The 17367-nt window shown below is 53.3% G+C and overlaps 8 protein-coding genes across 8 annotated transcripts; 5 read left to right on the top strand and 3 right to left on the bottom strand.

The window, feature by feature from the left end:
* Positions 1–245: 245 nt before the first annotated feature.
* PFLUO_LOCUS5538 (uncharacterized protein) lies at positions 246–936 on the top strand (the record flags this gene model as incomplete). The annotated part of the gene is made up of 3 exons (XM_073782992.1): positions 246–591; positions 679–758; positions 823–936. The coding sequence occupies 3 exons, from the start codon at positions 246–248 to the stop codon at positions 934–936; spliced, it is 540 nt and encodes a 179-aa protein (XP_073639592.1).
* A 290-nt stretch (positions 937–1226) lies between these two features.
* PFLUO_LOCUS5539 (uncharacterized protein) lies at positions 1227–2803 on the bottom strand (the record flags this gene model as incomplete). Its single annotated transcript, XM_073782993.1, has 2 exons — positions 1227–2585; positions 2654–2803. The coding sequence occupies 2 exons, from the start codon at positions 2801–2803 to the stop codon at positions 1227–1229; spliced, it is 1509 nt and encodes a 502-aa protein (XP_073639593.1).
* A 1166-nt stretch (positions 2804–3969) lies between these two features.
* Positions 3970–4565, bottom strand: PFLUO_LOCUS5540 (uncharacterized protein; the record flags this gene model as incomplete). Its single annotated transcript, XM_073782994.1, has 4 exons — positions 3970–4328; positions 4387–4412; positions 4488–4501; positions 4557–4565. The coding sequence occupies 4 exons, from the start codon at positions 4563–4565 to the stop codon at positions 3970–3972; spliced, it is 408 nt and encodes a 135-aa protein (XP_073639594.1).
* A 373-nt stretch (positions 4566–4938) lies between these two features.
* On the top strand, positions 4939–7513 carry PFLUO_LOCUS5541 (DNA repair helicase RAD25; the record flags this gene model as incomplete). The annotated part of the gene is made up of 3 exons (XM_073782995.1): positions 4939–4966; positions 5015–5122; positions 5184–7513. The coding sequence occupies 3 exons, from the start codon at positions 4939–4941 to the stop codon at positions 7511–7513; spliced, it is 2466 nt and encodes an 821-aa protein (XP_073639595.1).
* A 1266-nt stretch (positions 7514–8779) lies between these two features.
* Positions 8780–10321, top strand: PFLUO_LOCUS5542 (uncharacterized protein; the record flags this gene model as incomplete). The annotated part of the gene is made up of 5 exons (XM_073782996.1): positions 8780–8933; positions 8988–9290; positions 9339–9698; positions 9756–10157; positions 10218–10321. The coding sequence occupies 5 exons, from the start codon at positions 8780–8782 to the stop codon at positions 10319–10321; spliced, it is 1323 nt and encodes a 440-aa protein (XP_073639596.1).
* Positions 10322–10554: 233 nt separating this feature from the next.
* Positions 10555–12045, top strand: PFLUO_LOCUS5543 (uncharacterized protein; the record flags this gene model as incomplete). The annotated part of the gene is made up of 1 exon (XM_073782997.1): positions 10555–12045. The coding sequence occupies one exon, from the start codon at positions 10555–10557 to the stop codon at positions 12043–12045; it is 1491 nt and encodes a 496-aa protein (XP_073639597.1).
* A 350-nt stretch (positions 12046–12395) lies between these two features.
* On the bottom strand, positions 12396–15471 carry PFLUO_LOCUS5544 (glutamine-dependent NAD(+) synthetase; the record flags this gene model as incomplete). The annotated part of the gene is made up of 15 exons (XM_073782998.1): positions 12396–12505; positions 12559–12615; positions 12674–12710; positions 12785–12909; positions 12968–13012; positions 13071–13196; positions 13468–13802; positions 13853–14430; positions 14484–14575; positions 14623–14648; positions 14705–14894; positions 14955–15013; positions 15069–15219; positions 15274–15392; positions 15443–15471. 15 exons carry the CDS (start codon positions 15469–15471, stop codon positions 12396–12398), a joined length of 2079 nt encoding a protein of 692 aa, XP_073639598.1.
* Positions 15472–15939: 468 nt separating this feature from the next.
* On the top strand, positions 15940–17297 carry PFLUO_LOCUS5545 (NADH pyrophosphatase; the record flags this gene model as incomplete). Its single annotated transcript, XM_073783001.1, has 3 exons — positions 15940–16036; positions 16097–16543; positions 16597–17297. 3 exons carry the CDS (start codon positions 15940–15942, stop codon positions 17295–17297), a joined length of 1245 nt encoding a protein of 414 aa, XP_073639599.1.
* Positions 17298–17367: the final 70 nt, after the last annotated feature.

A 17367-nucleotide genomic window follows, 5' to 3' on the forward strand; every position in this document is an offset into this window, starting at 1 on the left:
AGGCGTGGAAGCTCTCTTTCTCTCCCTTCCGGCTATCGTCTTCCCTTCAACACTTCCAGCACAATCAACAAACACCGGTCGAGTCCAGTCCAGCTCTAGTCATTCCTTTTCATTTCCTTCTTTCTTTCTCGCAGCCGACAACCGCAGTATAATCCAACTCCCTTACCTTCAACTTCCGAAATACGCCTATTATCAGCAAGTATAACCACCGCCGGAAACAGAGAAACACCCATAATCTGCCCACAATGATTCAAGCAACCCGCCTCTCTCTCATCTCCTGCCTCCTCGCCCTGCTGGCCCTTGCGATCGCGGTCCCAGTCTCACACGGAGACCGCTCAGCAATTCATGCATCGAGTCTTTCAAAGGCTGGCACTTCATCACTCTGGCAAAAGCCCTCAAGCACAGCCTTGATGGCCTCTTCCACTTCTACCAAACCAACAGCCACCGTAGCGGCCTACGCGTGCCCGACCAAGCAGTTCAAGCAGTGCTGCCAATCTGTCAACAGCGCGTCCAAGAGCATCATTGAACCGCTGGGCAAGCTGGTTCCTATTATCGGCGGTCTTCAGATTAGCTCGGCGATTACGCTTCAATGTAGGCATTCTTCTTTGTTCTTTTTGTGTACACGGAATACAAAATACACACGAAATATGGATATACTAACGGGAGCTTTACTTCTAGGCAAGCATATGAAAGACGACGCTTACCCCGACTCATGCAACAACGGCTCGACTGCCATGTGTTGCAATAGTCAGGCCCAGGTACGTCGGGGCGATGTTCGTCCAGGCCGTTTCCAGAGTGAAGATGAATGCTGATGTGATTTAGGATTTTAATTCGTGCAAGCCCTTCGAGGAGGCGAAGGAGAAGGCCGAGATGGCGGCTTTGGGGGAGCCGCAGCCTGAGAGTGAGAGCGATGTGATCAATGATGCTTTGTCGTGAGGAGTTTCAATGGAAGCTGAGGGTTTTATGAGTATCGCGGTGGTGATTACATATCTTTGGGCGCATGAAGGGACAAGTAACAAGGGAGAACAAGGAGACATCGCGGTGGCATATTCTATAACTTTTCGATATTTCTTCTTAGCTTTGCAATAAATGACTATTTTGTGTTTATGGTTGATCCGGAGTTATCTGTACTTCTACAGAGCGATCCGATCCACTTGTACTTATCGAGCATGATTTGATTAGCTATCTCATATTATTGATACAGTCAAGACATATATTGGATGTTTTTATCGCCAATTTCTCCTCGCCGCTGCAGCATCCCAGGGTTGGCCATGCTGGGCCGGGGGGTGATGAGGCGGCGGAAAGTGGTATTGGCCTGGGGGCAAGGGTGGTCCCGGGGCCATGGGCATGGAAGGATGTGGAGGAAATGGGGGGTAAACACCTGGGTTCATGTTCATGTTCATCCCAGGAGGAAAAGGCATTCCCGGCATGTGTGGGGGTGGGGGTGGAGGCCAGGCTCCGTGAGAGTTGGGTGGAGGTGGAGGAAACCCTGAGTGAGGCGGAGGCGGAGGGGGGTGGCCGTGTACTGTTGGGCGTGATGGTTGATGAGGAGGGGGGAATCGCGGAGGTGATGGTTCTCGGGGAGAGTAAGAGCTCTCACGGCTCCGTGAGCGGGGGTCGTAGCGCCGACGTGTATGGTCTCTGCGTGATCGGGACCGAGATCTTGAATCGCTTCGATTACTGACAGAGCTGTCGCTGTAGCGCCGGCGTTTATGATTATTTCGAGTTCCGCTGGGGCTTCCACTCCGACTGCGAGAATCGTTGGGTGTCTTTTTCATCTGCTGGCAAAACGTGCGACTCCAGCCGTAATAAGTTTCCCCGTCGAGGATATCCCCCACGATCTCATCCCTGAGGACGGCCTGGCCCAGCTCGTCGATGTCCTCTTCCCCGTCCTCTTTGGCAAGATCATCCGTCCCATATATCCGATCGACATCTTCCAAGAAATTCTTGAGAGCGTGAATCAGCGTCGCATCCGCAGGTCCTGCCAGGAATTGGAGTGGCCGGATGGTATCGGGCCGGAGTGGTATGGTTGAGTTGGGGATGATGTGAGGGATCAAATTGCCGGCCGGAAGATCATAGTATGGGGTCGATGGATCACCGTGGGTCGATGGCATGACGAACGGTGCATCTTTGCCGGGTGGCTTCGGGTTGGTGCCACCGGCTCGGTCATCACTGGATGATGGGGGTGCTTCCAATGAAGCGGAATTCTCCACCACCACGCGCAACTTCTGGACATAGTCGGAACTGAAGTATCCGTGCTCGGACCAGATGTCTAGCAGATCATCTAACCGCCGATGATGGCGGGGGTGTTTCTTCCGATCATAGGCAGCTGCGTGCCCAACCAAGTCCACCAAGTAGGGCTGCAAGGTCCCGCTCACGGTGGAGAAGGTGGCTGTGGTGTCGAGGTGGTACTTGCTGTGGTGCAGCAGATCATTGAGGAGATAGAGTATGTGGAGCCGTCGGCGCTTGGCTGAGGGTTTGGTGGCCTCCGCAAAGGAGCCGGCCAGCGCAACCAAATACTTGGCCCATCCTCCTACGCGGCTAGACGATGAAGCGACATAGTGGAGCAACCATGATTTGCACGTCTGTGTGGGGCCGAGGGCATATTTAGTAACTCGGATGTGAGAGGCAGAGAGGCTGTCACGGTTCAGACCTGGATGTTTGCTGGGGTGCACTGCGACAGGACGCGGTCGAGGGAGGCATGGAACGCGGCAATATCATCGCGTGGTACCGACGTTGGGTCCGGACGCAGGAGACCCGCCGAGAAGGCAGCCTTAGCAATGGCGATCTGGTGCGCCGCCATTGCTGGTGGTGGCAGTGGAGATGGAGATGGAGAGAGGTCGAGCTCGGCGAGATATTGGGAGCGAGCACGTGACCTGGACTACTAGAGAGAGGATTCGAATATCAAACGGTTGATTCTTATTTCACTCTATTCGCTTTCACAGACTGTTCTACTATTTCCTTCGTTCTTCGACGTGTATCGACGTTGTTAAGAATGATCTGCCGTGACACCCGACACAGCCCCGGCCCCTCCGTAGATCAGCCCATCGCAAAGCCGCCACTTTATCCGCCGTAGCGGACAATCCACCCCCTTCTTTGCTGTACTACTGTTTCGGCCGGCACTTTGCGAATTTGGACCCCGCGATGGCGTGAGGGTGTATCCGCACATAGCGTTGCCGACCAGCCGAAGCAGATCACCGTACCGCTTGCGATCAGGCCACGCGGGGGGGGCGCCGTGGCTGCCCTAACCAAATATAAATAGCCCTGGGCCCTCGATAATTAATAACTCTATACCACTGCTCACGACAGTTACTCTCAAGAGACTCCCTAAACATGTCTACTATCGCCGCCCAGCTGACTCGCCCTTGCATTCGGCACTTCTCCGCGCATCGTCCGCGTCCGGACTCTCGCGCCGCCCGCGCGGTCGCTATGTCCTGCCTGGTGTCGGGTGTCGTCCTGCCCTTTGTCCCCCCTGCGCTGGAGAGCTCGCGGGAGAAGAACTCGGGTTATCCCAACCACAACAAGTGGGCCTCGTCGAGCCATACTCAGATATTGTTCCCGTTGCTAACGTCGATAATGATAGGCCGCATCCTCCACTCTGCTTCCACGCGCGTTGATTTGTGATTTGCATATATGAGGGTGTTCGTCTGGGTGCTGGCACCGAGATAGACAAGGCGATGATGCATGATGTCCACGGCGTTTGGGAATATTGTTTTGGGCGGTGCCATCATTCTGTGCTTTTGAGCGGGCCTCCGCCGCCGGTGTGATACCTTGTGTGATGTGATAATTTGAGCATGAAGACCATGGCTTCCCGGGTAGCATCTACGCCCCCGGAGTAGATTAGAACTCTTTCTACCGCAATCTATTTGTTATGAAATGAGGTGATACAGTATACATGACACGGCATCCGGTAGTTGGCACAGCAGTATCGAGTCCAGCGACTATACATTAAACCCACAACAGTAGCTCTCAACTGAACCGGTTCCCCCGAGGCGGCCGGAACGGTTCTGCCGCTTCGTATTTCCCTTTCTCCGCCACGCGGTCCTTCTCGGTCATGGGTTCGTGGCGGGTAGGGGCGGGGTCGTGAGAGGCTTCCGCGCTGGGTGAGGCAACGTCGTCCGAGGCGTTCTGGAACCGCGCCATGTTCGCGCGCTTCAGACTGGCGTCATCGCCTGGCGTCGAGGTGGTGGGCGTGGAGAGCGTGGTTTGTCGGCGATGGTCGTCTTCTAACGCCCTCATCTGTGCTTTGCGCTTGACCTCGGAATCAAATCTCGCCGCGCGGTCTGCGTTGACGGACTTTTTGGCAAAATAGTATGCCCCACCGCCGGCTGCGTGAGGAACGAGTTAGTATCTGACAGTCATTCGTAATGGTTGTTCAGAGCTTACCGACACACAGGGCACCCCATCCAACCCTATTGTTTCCGAGTCCAGTCAGTCATTCGGGCCTCTATTGGGTCCAGTTCTGTAGGGGGGAAGCTTTTGCTCACCAGGTGGATTTGATCTAGACAGTGAGTAAAGTTAGCCGCAGAATGATAGCAATGAGGGACGGAACATACCGTATTCATGGTGGTGTTTGCCCGTGAAGTGAAGAGAGAAAAGCACGACTACGTCAGTCGGAGCTGGGCCAATCACGGGGAGGAGGCCTTAGGCACCCAACGTCACTTATCAATTTGACTCATCGACCCAGTGCTTTTCATCCTCTCTCATCCCCTCCATCACCCGGTCTCGACATCTCTCTCGTCACTGTCGACCCAATACCCCCCATTCCATCCATCGTCTTTCGTCTGTTTCCTGCGGCCCGCTTCTCTCGTGGAATGCCGAACTGAAACTCTTTGAACGAGGCGTGGAGCGCCTCTCCGGACACTCGCCTCTCGAGTCGGTCCTCCCCAGACGTCTTTCTCCCCGACCGTCAGTTGGTTGTTCGATAACGCAGCAACCATGCCTGCCAAACGCAAGGCGGCTGACAGTAGGTTCCTCAAGTGATGATATCCATGCCAGATACTGACCACTTCAGGCGGTCGGTCCAGCAGCGCATCGAAGCGCCAAACGCCCGTCCCGGACATTTCCAGCAGCGACGAGTACTCGGATCAGGATGATGTGCCAGAGGAGAATAATCTGAAAGGTAGAGTGTGGTGGTCTGTTCACTTGCAGTGATCCACATGCTAAAGCTGGCCGTTGAAAAGAGGTCATCAGCAAGTTTTCGCTGGAGTCGTTCAGCAAGAAAGCGCAGGCCCAGAAGACGGATCCTCGGTTCGGTTACAAAGACCTTTCCTTCCTCCCTCTGAAGCGCGATCACTACAACCGCCCTCTATGGATCGAGCCGGTGAAAGGCACGATTACCCTCGAGAGCTTCTCACCCCTGGCGCCTCAGGCGCAGGATTTTTTGACCACGATCGCCGAACCGCTTTCGCGTCCGACCTACTTGCATGAATACCGCTTGACCGGGCATAGTTTGTACGCGGCGGTGTCGGTTGGTCTCAAACCGCACGATATCGTTGCGTTTCTCGATCGCCTGTCCAAGACCCCCATCCCCGACAGCATTCGGTCCTTCATCGTCGAATTCACAAAATCTTATGGGAAGATCAAGATGGTTTTGAGGCACAATCACTACTACGTGGAAACGAGTGATCCTTCAATGCTGCAGCGCTTGCTGAAGGATGAGGTGATTGGGCCCCAGCGAATCGAGAGCACTGAAGGTATCATTGAGCGGGCTGCACCGAAGATGGGTGGCCTCGTGATTCCCGGAACAAAGGATGCTGCTGGTGTTAGAGAGACAGGCACCCAGCAGGAAAATTCCACGGCCAGAGACCAGCCAGAGGACGCAGAGGCTGTCAACTACGGAATCGATGATGTGGGCGAGGATGAGACGGAGGAAGCAACCACGTACAGCTTCGAAATCCCGGCTGCTGGGGTTGAGGTGGTCAAAGCCCGGTGTCAAGCGATTGGATGTCCTGCACTGGAAGAGTATGACTTCCAAGGCGACACCGTCAACCCCAACCTGGATATGGATTTGAAACCTGCCGCGCGCATTCGCTCATACCAGGAGAAGAGCTTGAGTAAGATGTTCGGAAACGGACGAGCAAAGAGTGGCATTATCGTCTTGCCGTGTGGTGCTGGTAAAACCTTGGTGGGAATTACTGCAGCAGCCACCATTAAGAAAGGCACCATTGTCCTTTGCACCAGCTCCATGTCTGTGGTGCAGTGGCGGAACGAATTCCTGCGGTGGACGACCATCGACCCGGGGGACATTGCTATTTTCACATCGGACCACAAGGAAAAGTTCAAGCGATCGACCGGAATTATCGTGTCCACGTACTCCATGGTCTCACAGACTCGGGCCCGATCTTATGATGCCCAGAAGATGATGGACTGGCTTCAGTCCCGGGAATGGGGTATGATGATTCTCGACGAGGTGCACGTTGTGCCGGCTTCGATGTTCCGCAAGGTCACGTCTGCGATCGCTGCTCAGAGCAAGCTCGGTCTCACAGCAACGCTGCTGCGGGAAGATGACAAGATCAAAGACTTGAACTTTCTGATTGGACCGAAGCTCTACGAAGCCAACTGGATGGAGCTGGCTGCCCAGGGCCATATTGCCAAAGTCCAGTGTGCCGAGGTATGGTGTCCGATGACGACCGAGTTCTACTCGGAGTACCTACGAGAGAGCTCGCGGAAACAGGCTCTGCTTTACATCATGAACCCGCGCAAGTTCCAGGCCTGCGAGTTCCTGATTGATTTCCATGAGAAACGAGGAGACAAGATCATCGTGTTCTCGGACAACGTCTATGCGCTCGAGCGATATGCGCTGAAACTGAAGAAGGCCTACATCTACGGTGGGACGCCTCAAAACGAGCGCATGCGCATTCTGGAGAATTTCCAACATAATGAGCAGGTCAACACCATCTTCCTGTCGAAGATCGGTGACACCTCGCTGGATTTGCCCGAGGCAACTTGTCTAATCCAGATTTCGTCGCATTACGGTTCGCGTCGTCAGGAGGCCCAGCGACTGGGCCGAATTCTGCGAGCCAAGCGCCGGAATGACGAGGGATTCAATGCATTCTTCTACTCGCTCGTCTCCAAGGACACCCACGAGATGGTCTACTCCGCCAAACGGCAGGCATTCCTCATCGACCAGGGTTACGCCTTCAAAGTCATCACGCACTTGCAGGGAATCGACAAATTCGAAGGGCTGTCGTACTCCACCCCCGCGGAACGACGCGAACTCCTGCAGGAAGTCATGCTGCAGAACGAGTCGTCCGCCGACGTGGAGCAGGTCGCCGACGATCTCTTCTCGATGCGCTCGGGCAAGCGCCAGGGTGCGAAGAAGCCGACCGCGAAACGCAGCGCGGCGACCCTCAGCGGTCTGGCCGGCGGCGATGACATGGCTTACATCGAGTACAACAAGAGCAAGAATAAGCAGTTGAAAGACAAGAGCCACCACCCGCTGTTCATGAAGATCGAGCGCGACCGCATACGGCGGAAGAAGGACCGTGAGTCGCAGGCGAAGCAGGATTGAATTGATTCACTAGTTGTTAGATTGATCCAGACTGAGCATGATTATTATAACTTCTCGGCCAGATGCATCGGGGTGACAAATTGGCATGCCTCCTTTGTATTTTCGAACCAACCATGATAAATCCAAAAATAATCCCTACGTGATCCAGATTCTTTCGAGCAGGGGCATGATCTACATGAGTCCAAATACAGTAATACCTCGATATAGCGAACCTGCGTATTAACGAATTCCTCGCTACAACGAACCCCCCCCTTTTCCAAAATTATTTTCCCTTACATACAACGAATTTCTTCGATTTTACATACATTCGTTAGCCCCCCAAGCCCTCTCCCACCAGATTCGCTATATCGAGGCAATAATTATGCTAAGTCCAGCTACTAGGCCCCCCGCTTCCTGTCGGTCAGCGATTTCCCTCGAGTAGAAGCGAGTAGTTCGTACATACAAATGCCGCTATCCATAGCTCAGCAATCTCGCTATTAAGTAGTGGTTTGAGCATACGTACGACCAGCGAATCAACCCTACTTCTATCTCCGAAATTCTCTCTCCTAAATATAACATCCTCTATGACCTAAAGAAATCCTTACTAAAGCGCAAACACTGCCGACAAGAGAATTGGCTAGAGCTTGAAGCAGTCCTCTTCTCGTAGATATAGCACGCGGAATTTTCTATTGCAATCTCTCGTAAAGTTCTCTGATAAGGGGGATATCCGAAGCTGGTTTGGGTAGTAAAAACCATTTTATGTAAGCACTTCGAAGCAACGAATTCTTCGATTTAACGAATCGAGCTGGCTCCCAAAATTAATTCGCTATATCGAGGTATTACTGTACGAACGACCAGCCTGGTCGATATTAGAAATCCTGCCCCACTGAACCCTGATCCAACATAGCCTAGCTCATCTCAAACCTACAAACATCCCCGTTGTTCATGCTGACTCAACGGGTCAGCGGATGACGTCGTGGCCCGGAAGCCCGACTCTCCGCTGCTTCAGCAATACGGGGAATTGTGATAGGCGACTCGTATTCTTGCTTTGTTTTCTGCATGATTTGCCCATGGGTGTACAGGAATACTTACTGACTGTACCCTGCTCGATGTGGGGGGAGGTAGATCGTCCATCTATATAAGAGAGCTATGCTACCCCGGATTGCGGGCTTGTTTTCCAGACCACTATCTCGCAGACCAACTTCGATTCTGCTTTCTATCACTACGAACACCCACGCTTTGGGCTTTCGCTTCGCTTCATACAATCATAACACCATCCCTCACCACATGGCGACCGCTACCAAAATCCATCTGTCGCCGTCGACGGACACAGGCGTCTACAGCTCCGGTGTTACGGAGGATGCCGCGCGCACGGCGAGCGAGGTCTTGCAGGAGGATATGGCGACCCATCATGTCTTTTTCAATGACGATGGATTCCACAGTATGTTTTCATTCTCTACAAGCATGGCATGCTCCGAAGCTGACGCTGCACAAGACCACATCGTCCACCAAATCCTCACCATCTATGCGCTCGGCGCAGACCCCGCAGAGATCAAAGCGGCCTACAAGCGCAATGCGAGCTACCAGAGACCGGTTCTCCCCACGGCTGTCAATGTCGTCCAGGGCATGCGCGACACGGCTATCTTTATAAAGTGTCTCGGGAAGGAGGAGAACTATCCTAATTTCCTTGCGTTCTTCCAGGAGGAGATTGACGCTAAGGGTGTTGGCGATGTGTTGAACGAATATGTTTTCAAGGGAGATGAGAGGGCGGAGAGCATGTTGTCGCGGCTGTATGGTGGTGAGTAGTCCATGTGTCCGGTTGTTTGCCACATCTGATCCAGTCCAGGCCTCCTTCACCCGCTAATCCACCTGGGGTTCGGGCTCGAGTTTAACCAGCCGGCTATCGTGGCACAGGGTCTTTCACAAGCGGCCGTCCACGATGACTGGATGGGGCGTGCGTTTTTCCTGCCGGCTGAGAAGATGGCGAACAGCGCTGGCACACCTGGACAGAAGTCTCTGCTCGAACTCCTGAGCGAGATCCGTGCAGACAAGGCCCTGGCGGAGAGTGCCCAGTGGGGGGACTCGAATAAGATCCGAGATGGGGTTTTGACGCGCGCCCCGGATCAGATGAGGAGCTACGCTGCCAAGTTCCGCGTGGCCGGAGATCGGATGAAGGAGACCCTGGCGGACATGATCAACACGGTTGGTGAGTATTAACTATTCATGGATACCAAGCCAATGGAATCTGACCGTGATCAACAAGTCTACTATACCAGCGCCGCACAGCGACCTACCAAAGAAATCCGCTTCGACTTCTTCTACATCCACTGCGTGAACTCGTCCATTTTCTTCTCGAAGATCATCGACCTGCCCTTCTTGGACCAAGCAGCCAAGGTCCGCTTGCTGGAGTGGAAAGGCCGGCTGGATCTCTTGGTCCAGGTGTCTCGCGGCTCGCCGGACCTGCTCCGGGACGAGATCACCAAGTACCCGGCAAAAAACGATTGGGGCAGCATCTTTTCGCGCAGCATCGCTGACCCCAATGATGATGGACATCTTTCCAAACTGGTGCGAGCGGTGGCTCACGGCCAGAAGGTCTGCCAGCCGTTTGAGAGTCAGCAGAAGATGCCGATTTCGGGAGACATGTGGCTCAAGATTGGGAACATGGGTGAGTGTCTTGTATTGCCTTTGGTTCAGAGCAGAATAGTGACTGATTGCTGGTGATTAGCCGTCGACTCCACTGTTGCCGAGGATGAGGGATCGATGTGGGTCCGCTCCACTGGATTCGACGAAGCATGGGCGAAATTCAAGGGACGCGCTCACAACCTGTGATGGATGGTTCAGTAAGGGATGAACAGATGACCACTGTACTCCGTGTGCTGTTTCTTTGTATTCGTTAGTGGAATAGTTGATCAAAATTGAACAACCAACAAGGATCAAGAACATCGAAGATCACGTGGCCAAGTGGGGTCGCCTCCCCAACAGCTGTGTAGCTTTTCCGTCGTGGTTCAACACTTTAGTTCCTTCTTGACCTTATCATCCATCCTCGAACTATCTATCGCATCATGGCTCGCGATAACAACCAGGACAAGGATGCTTCGGCTGCGCCCCGGCATACGGACTCCGAAACCAACCCATTTGTCGCCTTCCGCCGCTTCGCCGATGAGCAGGTCTCGTCCATGCTGCAGTCCGTCACCGGTCTCCCCTCTACTATCTCCTCTCCTCATTCCGATCGCTGGGAAATTTTCAACGATGACTATGGCTACAAAAATATGACTTCCCGCCAACGGAGCAGCGAAAATAGCTCGGAAGAGCCCGCCTCGGAGCGTGGCGCAAACGCCAGCTCCGCCAAAGAGCAGGACGATTCCTCACACCGCAACCCCAACAACGCTCCATCCCATTCATCCCAGTCACAACTCCCCGAAAATCACGATCGATGGCCCTCCCAGTCCTGGAAGAAGTTACGCAGTGGCTCCGCAGACTTCTTCGGCCTCGACTCATTCTTCGACCGGTTCTGGCTAGAGGATCGCTTCTTTCCCCTCTCTCACTTCTTCCACCCGCATCGCAACTTCTCTATCCCGGATATGTTTGAGGATACCGACTCGCCTACCTGGCCAATCGCCTACATCATGTTTAGCCCTTATTCTCCTCTCTACCTCGAACGTCAAGCTCAGTACCACAAGCACCGTGAGGAGGGTGTCTTCACTTCGCTCGTGTCCACTCTGCGCCTAGACTCGGACCGTGACCCAGCAGAACCTCAGTGGCGAGAAGCTTTTGAGGATCTACTACGGCTTGAGAATGGGAAGCAGATGCTCGAGCGCGATGCATCGGCTCTGAGTAAAACTGAATCTGGGTCAGATTGGGTGCAGGGTCTGGTTAAACGCGGCAGTCTGGGTGATCGGTGGAAGTATGTGTCTGGCACAGAAAACCAGCCTTGGTCTGGTATCACCTTTACCGGGCCAAGCCGTGAGAAAAAGGAGTTGGAGGACAGCAACGAGAACGGCCAACGGGATACAAAGTCGGAGGAGGAAGCAGAAACCGAGCTCGACTTGTACAACCGTTTCCTGCGGGATATCGAAGCTCGGGAACGTGAGTTCTTCCAGGGCGGCGAAAGTCCTTTACTGCGCTTCCTCCTCGAGGAGCGCCGACGCCAGCAAGAGGAGCTCGATCAGTACCGGAGAAGTCTCCCGCGCGTTGAAGACGAACAGGGAAACGACGACACCGAAAGCTGGCTGGATCTCGTGTCTGGAGGAAGTCGCAAATCCGTCCCTGAGACTGTGAACGAAACGGATTCCACCACCAACGCTACCGCCACGGATTCTTCGGCACTACAGCCACACGTGGTTTCTACCATGGTCCGCACGGAGCGCGTGCGTCTTGCTGATGGCTCCATCCAGACAAAGACCGTCAAGACGAAACGGTTTGCTAATGGCCGAGAGGAGAACGATACTTCCGTCGAGGTAACTCATGCTCCTCGGTCTCAGACCAAAGAGTCCGAGTCCGAGTCGATGGAGTCTGGAAGGTCCAAAAGTGGCTGGTTTTGGAAAGACGAATGATTTTTTAACGGTCAAATTCGATGATGATTGCATAGTTGCCGGCCTTGGCATGATTTTGGGCCTCATAAGCGTGGTTCTGGTTTTTGGTTTTCGGGCATGTGGATATTTGGATAGTTGGATGGAGTCTACACGCTCTTTTGCGTTTCCTATCTGTCTCTCCTTCTGAGTCTATCTTGGCTCTGTATATACTTTTCTTTGTTATCATACTTTAGTCCGTTGAAATATGAATCACCATGAAGCAGAGTTCTCAATTATATTCAAGGGACAGACACATAACACGTAACATTATCACACTCTCTACTGGGAAAAAAGTAGTTATTCAGTGCACAAGTTTAAAACCCCCAGCTCAATCAATCGGCCTTGACACTCTTCTTCTGTGCCCGCCCAGCAGTCCAGCCCTTTGATTCCCAGAACTTGACACTGTCCTCCATCTTCTTGTACGCCCAAGTGAAGGGAGGGTCTAAAGCGACAATTGTCAGTTCCCTGCACCGCCACGAAGAAGAAGAAACCTACACAGGAACTGTCTCATGTCGTGCCTGTTATCCTCAGGCGAATATTGCTCGGCATGATCTGGTTTCCAAGTCAGAAACATGTTTTTTGAGGTTAGAATAGGTCGAAAGAGACGTACAGGAGGGGGTCAGAGTAGTCATCTTATGCCTGTTGATCTGTTTGATGAAGAAGTGGTCAGTTTCACGTGCCGTCCTGTTACATCGCTGGTTCATCCGTCACGATTCCTTACAGAGTAGTAATAGAAGAAGTGGCGAGTCTTCTCATAGATCTCGCGTGGACTGAACTCATTGGCCCACTGGTGCAGCAGCTTCTCATACATCGACCAAGGACCCAGTTTGGCCGCCTTTCGCAAATCTGGAATATAGTCAGTCAGCCACTATTTTTCCAAAGGCTGAGAATATCATCCACGTACAGCCAAATGTGCCCAGTTCGGCATAGGTGACGCCCATGTCTGCTTCTGTTTTCAAAGTCAGTCCATATGTCATTCTCATTCCCCGGCCATGGAATATGCGAACCGTCTGATTGTACGTAGGTCGCTGTGATAGGCTCCAGTTCCGCAGTCGGGGTCGCGTGCAAGAATTCCTCGAGGATGGGCAGGTCAAAATTGTGACCGGCCCAAGCGATGAACTTCTTGAGATCGACTTTGGAGATGGAACCGATTGGGTTTAACTATCGCGATAAGTTAGGACACTTGCATAATTGGAAACGGGTTTTGTGTAGTACTCACATCTGCAGAAGAAGCATCGTACTTGGTCAAATAACCTCTCAAGCTAATTCAATGGTTAGCAAACTTGCGCGGCGAATGGTGGTACGATGTGCGTTTAGCGATCACCGATTAATTGACTTCGTACCATTCTGAAACTCAGTCAGTATGATGATATTGAGCATATGGTTCATGTCAAGACAACTTACCGTCCACATTGGAGGATGCGAGGACCAAAAGTCCACCGCCGCCGGGTCGCTGACGTACAGTGGGCAACATCGAAGCAAACAGATATGATAGGACCATTCTAAGACGGGCTTGTACATTCTGCAAAGCTGCGTTCTCAGCGTGACTTCCGCCATGGACTTTGAACTTGGGCTGGAAGTTGGTGATCACAGTGAAGAGATTCATGATGGCGGTCACCACAGTGTCAAAGTTAAAATCGACGTGGTATGAGCCGATATCCGATGCCAGCCTCCTGGATCGATCCCTGGTCTCCTGACCGGAATTTTCCGTGCCCATGTAACTGGTGTGGAAGATACATCTAGAGAACGGCATGAGTTGTGTCCGCATCCCATTGGTAGTAAAACATACTTGCAAATTTCCTGGCTGCTAGTAGGAAGCCAGTCTGAATCTTCTGGCTTCGCACAGAGGCGGCGGACATCCTTGATCACCTGTCCATTTCCTTCCTTCACGGCTTTCAAAACCTCGCGACACATAGAGTGTACAATAATAGCGGTAGAGCAGCTATCAATGCCACCACTCAGCGGAAGAAAGAAGCCCGCAGCACCGCATCTCCGAAGGTAGTCCCAAAGCCAGCAGGCAGGCCCCAGGGCAATTTCTTCCTCGGGAGCATGAAAACGGGGCTTGAAAGGCTCGGACGTCGCAAGGCCAGGCTCTGCCTCTTCCCCTGAGCGCGAAAGCCTCATATCGAGGTCGAGGCGGACATAGGGCGATTGCTTGCTCGCCTGCAACCCGCGACTTGCGCTGCAGCGATAGGTCCGAACCGATTCAATGTCGACAGTCGCAGTGACCACTTCCACATCATTCAATGAGAACTGCGACCCTTGGGCCACGGTCTCCCCATTGACCACGATCATTGCACAGCCGTCGTAGTACAAGCGATCGCCGTCACAACCTTGCTGGTTGGCATAAAGGTAAATACCGCCGCTCTATACTTTGTGTGTAAGCATCAAGTCTTGCAAGAGTGAGTGTCGTTTATTACCAATTTCGTGGCCTGGGTGATGAGATTCACGCGAGTATCCAGTTTTCTGAGCTCATGATGGCTCCCGGAAGAGTTGGAGATGATCTCCACACCTGAACATTGTCAGAGATACTCAAGTTCGAGTGTTCGTGAAACTCACCTGCAAGACCATATGGAATGTGAGGGCTGAGTTTTATGGTTAGCGAGCGTCTTCAAGTACTTCAAATGGCGTGGCTACTTACCCATTAGGCGTGAAAAGCTCCTCGCAAGTCTCTAGTCCCAAACAGGTATCCCTCGTGCTGATGACTGCATCGCCAAAGGGAACCTTGTACTGCCCCGTGATCTTACCGACAATCTGTTCCAGGTAGTAGTCTTCAACCTCTTGCGGGCGCTGCCAGGGCGTAAAGTGTCTGTGCTCACGGTAGTTGCCGTCTACATTGACGGAAGTAATCTCAGCAATATCCTAGTTCGCGTAGGAGCAGATGTACGAACCATTGGCTAGCCACATCTTCGGCCGGATCAGAATAATCTTCCGGTTGTAGAAAATCACCCTGCACAGACATCGCTTAGATGGATGATCGATCACAGTATTGCAATCCCACTCACCGACAATTATATCGGACATTCCTGTGTCGTACAGGCATACCCACGTCCACAACGATATCTTGACAGTCTGGGTGGTCGATGATCTGGGCCAACATTTCGAATGAGTGAAGGAAGGTGTCGCCCTCCAGGAACCCGTCGAGCACGCCATACCCTGGACCGAGTTAGATTCCTCTCCTAAAGAAGAACTGCAGCTTTGTTCAATTACCAGTGATCTCAAGCTCTGGGCCAACACGCAGGGTGGCACCAGCTGCCTTGGCTTGGCGGATACTTTCGATGATGCGGGCTGCGTTACCCTCGAAGTCCAGGGCCCACTGATTCAGGGAGCTGGATGAGGGTTAGCAGGATGCGTGATTTCAATCCCGGCATACACGTACCATGTTGCTAGCGTGACCAAGTGCCCCATGGTGAAGGTGAGGGTGATCGCAGTTACGTAGTTCCAAGCTCAATTAATTCTCACCATGACATCTCGGGTCACGTGTGAGGGGATGATAGTCGCGAGGGGACCAACATGACTAATCCCTAATTAAGGATTTACCGCCCTGATGTCGGCCTGATGTCCGCGCTGGAGGTTTCTATACATAGCGTAGACGTTGCCCTTTCCGTAACTTGTTAGAAGTGGGTGCCGTCTTTCTGGGCTAGTTGGATTAACCTCATACCAAGATTCAATCTGTTTCTTTCTGTCCTTTTCTTTTCTTTTCTTGTTTTGACTCTATAGGGAAGCGGGTAACTGGCGGGTCCTGACGGTCACTCCTACAGGCTGTGGCGGCTTCCTCGGCTTACCAATTCAATTGCCCCCCTCTTCTTCTCTGTATCAACATTCACAATTTCTTCCTTCACTCGATATCTGACCCGAGTAGTCAAGTACCTCAGGATGACCTCGGATTCTTCGCTCCCTGCCCCGGCGCATATTCTCGCGGATTCCATGTTGTCGCGACACTTTGGCCGGGAGACGGCGAACTACTTCTCCAGTATGTCCCGTCCCGGGCTCAATTCCCGACTCACTACAAATGCTAAATGAAGTCAACCAGGCTCCCCCCTGAACCGCCTCTCATTCCTCCGTTCAGACCATCCTTTTCTATCCACGGCCCTGAAGCACCCGTCGACTCGATTCATCCTGCTGAACAACCTCGCGCCTCTGTCTCGGTCATCTGCCGAGCTGTACTACGCCAAACATGAAGAAGTGGCCAAGCTGGTCCCCCAGGACATCTTTGATAAGTCCGAGGAAGACATGATCAAGAGCTATGACTCGCGGAAGACTCATCCGACTCTGATTTTCTTGGGCTTGGACGAAGGCCAGAAAGCCGGCGGCATGGCATGGAAGGTCTACACCGGCACGCCGTATTTCGCGGTTGACGTGACTCCCAAGGGCTCGGAAGAGCAGACCACTGCCGCAAAGGATATCATTGGAGCCATGGAGGCCAAGGGGCTGTCGTTCTTCCAGTCAAGAATTATTACGACATTTTCGGCTGACGAAGGTATGTCCCGCTCGTCCGGTTTATTTCGGTATCAATCGACTCACGCTCAACAGCTGCCATCTACGCCCAGTCGCGCGCCCTGACTGACTGGAACACCCGGAATACTTTCTGCGGCACATGCGGCAACACCACGTTGGCGGTCAATGCTGGTACGAAACGCGCTTGTCCCCCCACAGATCTTGCACGGGAGTCCGAGGGAAAGTCCGCCGAGCGTCCAGCATGTAACACGCGGACCACGCTGTCGAACCTGTCGTTCCCGCGCACCGACCCCACCATCATCGTGGCCGTGGTGTCCGCCGACGCCAAGCGCATCCTCCTCGGCCGGTCCAAGCGCTTCCCGCCAGGCTGGTACTCCACCTTGGCTGGATTCATCGAGCCGGCGGAGTCGATCGAGGACGCTGTTCGGCGAGAAGTATATGAGGAGGCGGGCGTCATCCTGTCCCGAGTCGTCATCCACTCGTCGCAGCCGTGGCCGTACCCGGCGAATCTGATGATCGGAGCGATTGCACAGGTCAGTGACCCGGCGCACGAGACGATTTCTCTCGAGCATGACCCCGAACTGGAAGATGCGCGCTGGTTCGATATCGAGGAGGTGGAAGAGGCCCTGCGGATTGGGACGAGTGACCTGAGCGCCGAGGCTGGTCCGGACTATAAGGGTGGTCTGCGACTGCCGCCTCCGACTGCGATTGCGAATCAGTTGATCCGGTCTGCTGTGCAGGCGGAGTATTTTGCAGCGAAGAATTCGAAGATGTGAGTGTGGAGGAAAGGAAGGGTCGCTCTCTGCTAGTATATACTGCGTTTGGGATGGAATAGATTAGACGTGT

This window comes from Penicillium psychrofluorescens (genome assembly GCF_964197705.1).
Source record: "Penicillium psychrofluorescens genome assembly, chromosome: 3".
NCBI classification, from domain to species: Eukaryota; Fungi; Ascomycota; class Eurotiomycetes; order Eurotiales; family Aspergillaceae; genus Penicillium; species Penicillium psychrofluorescens.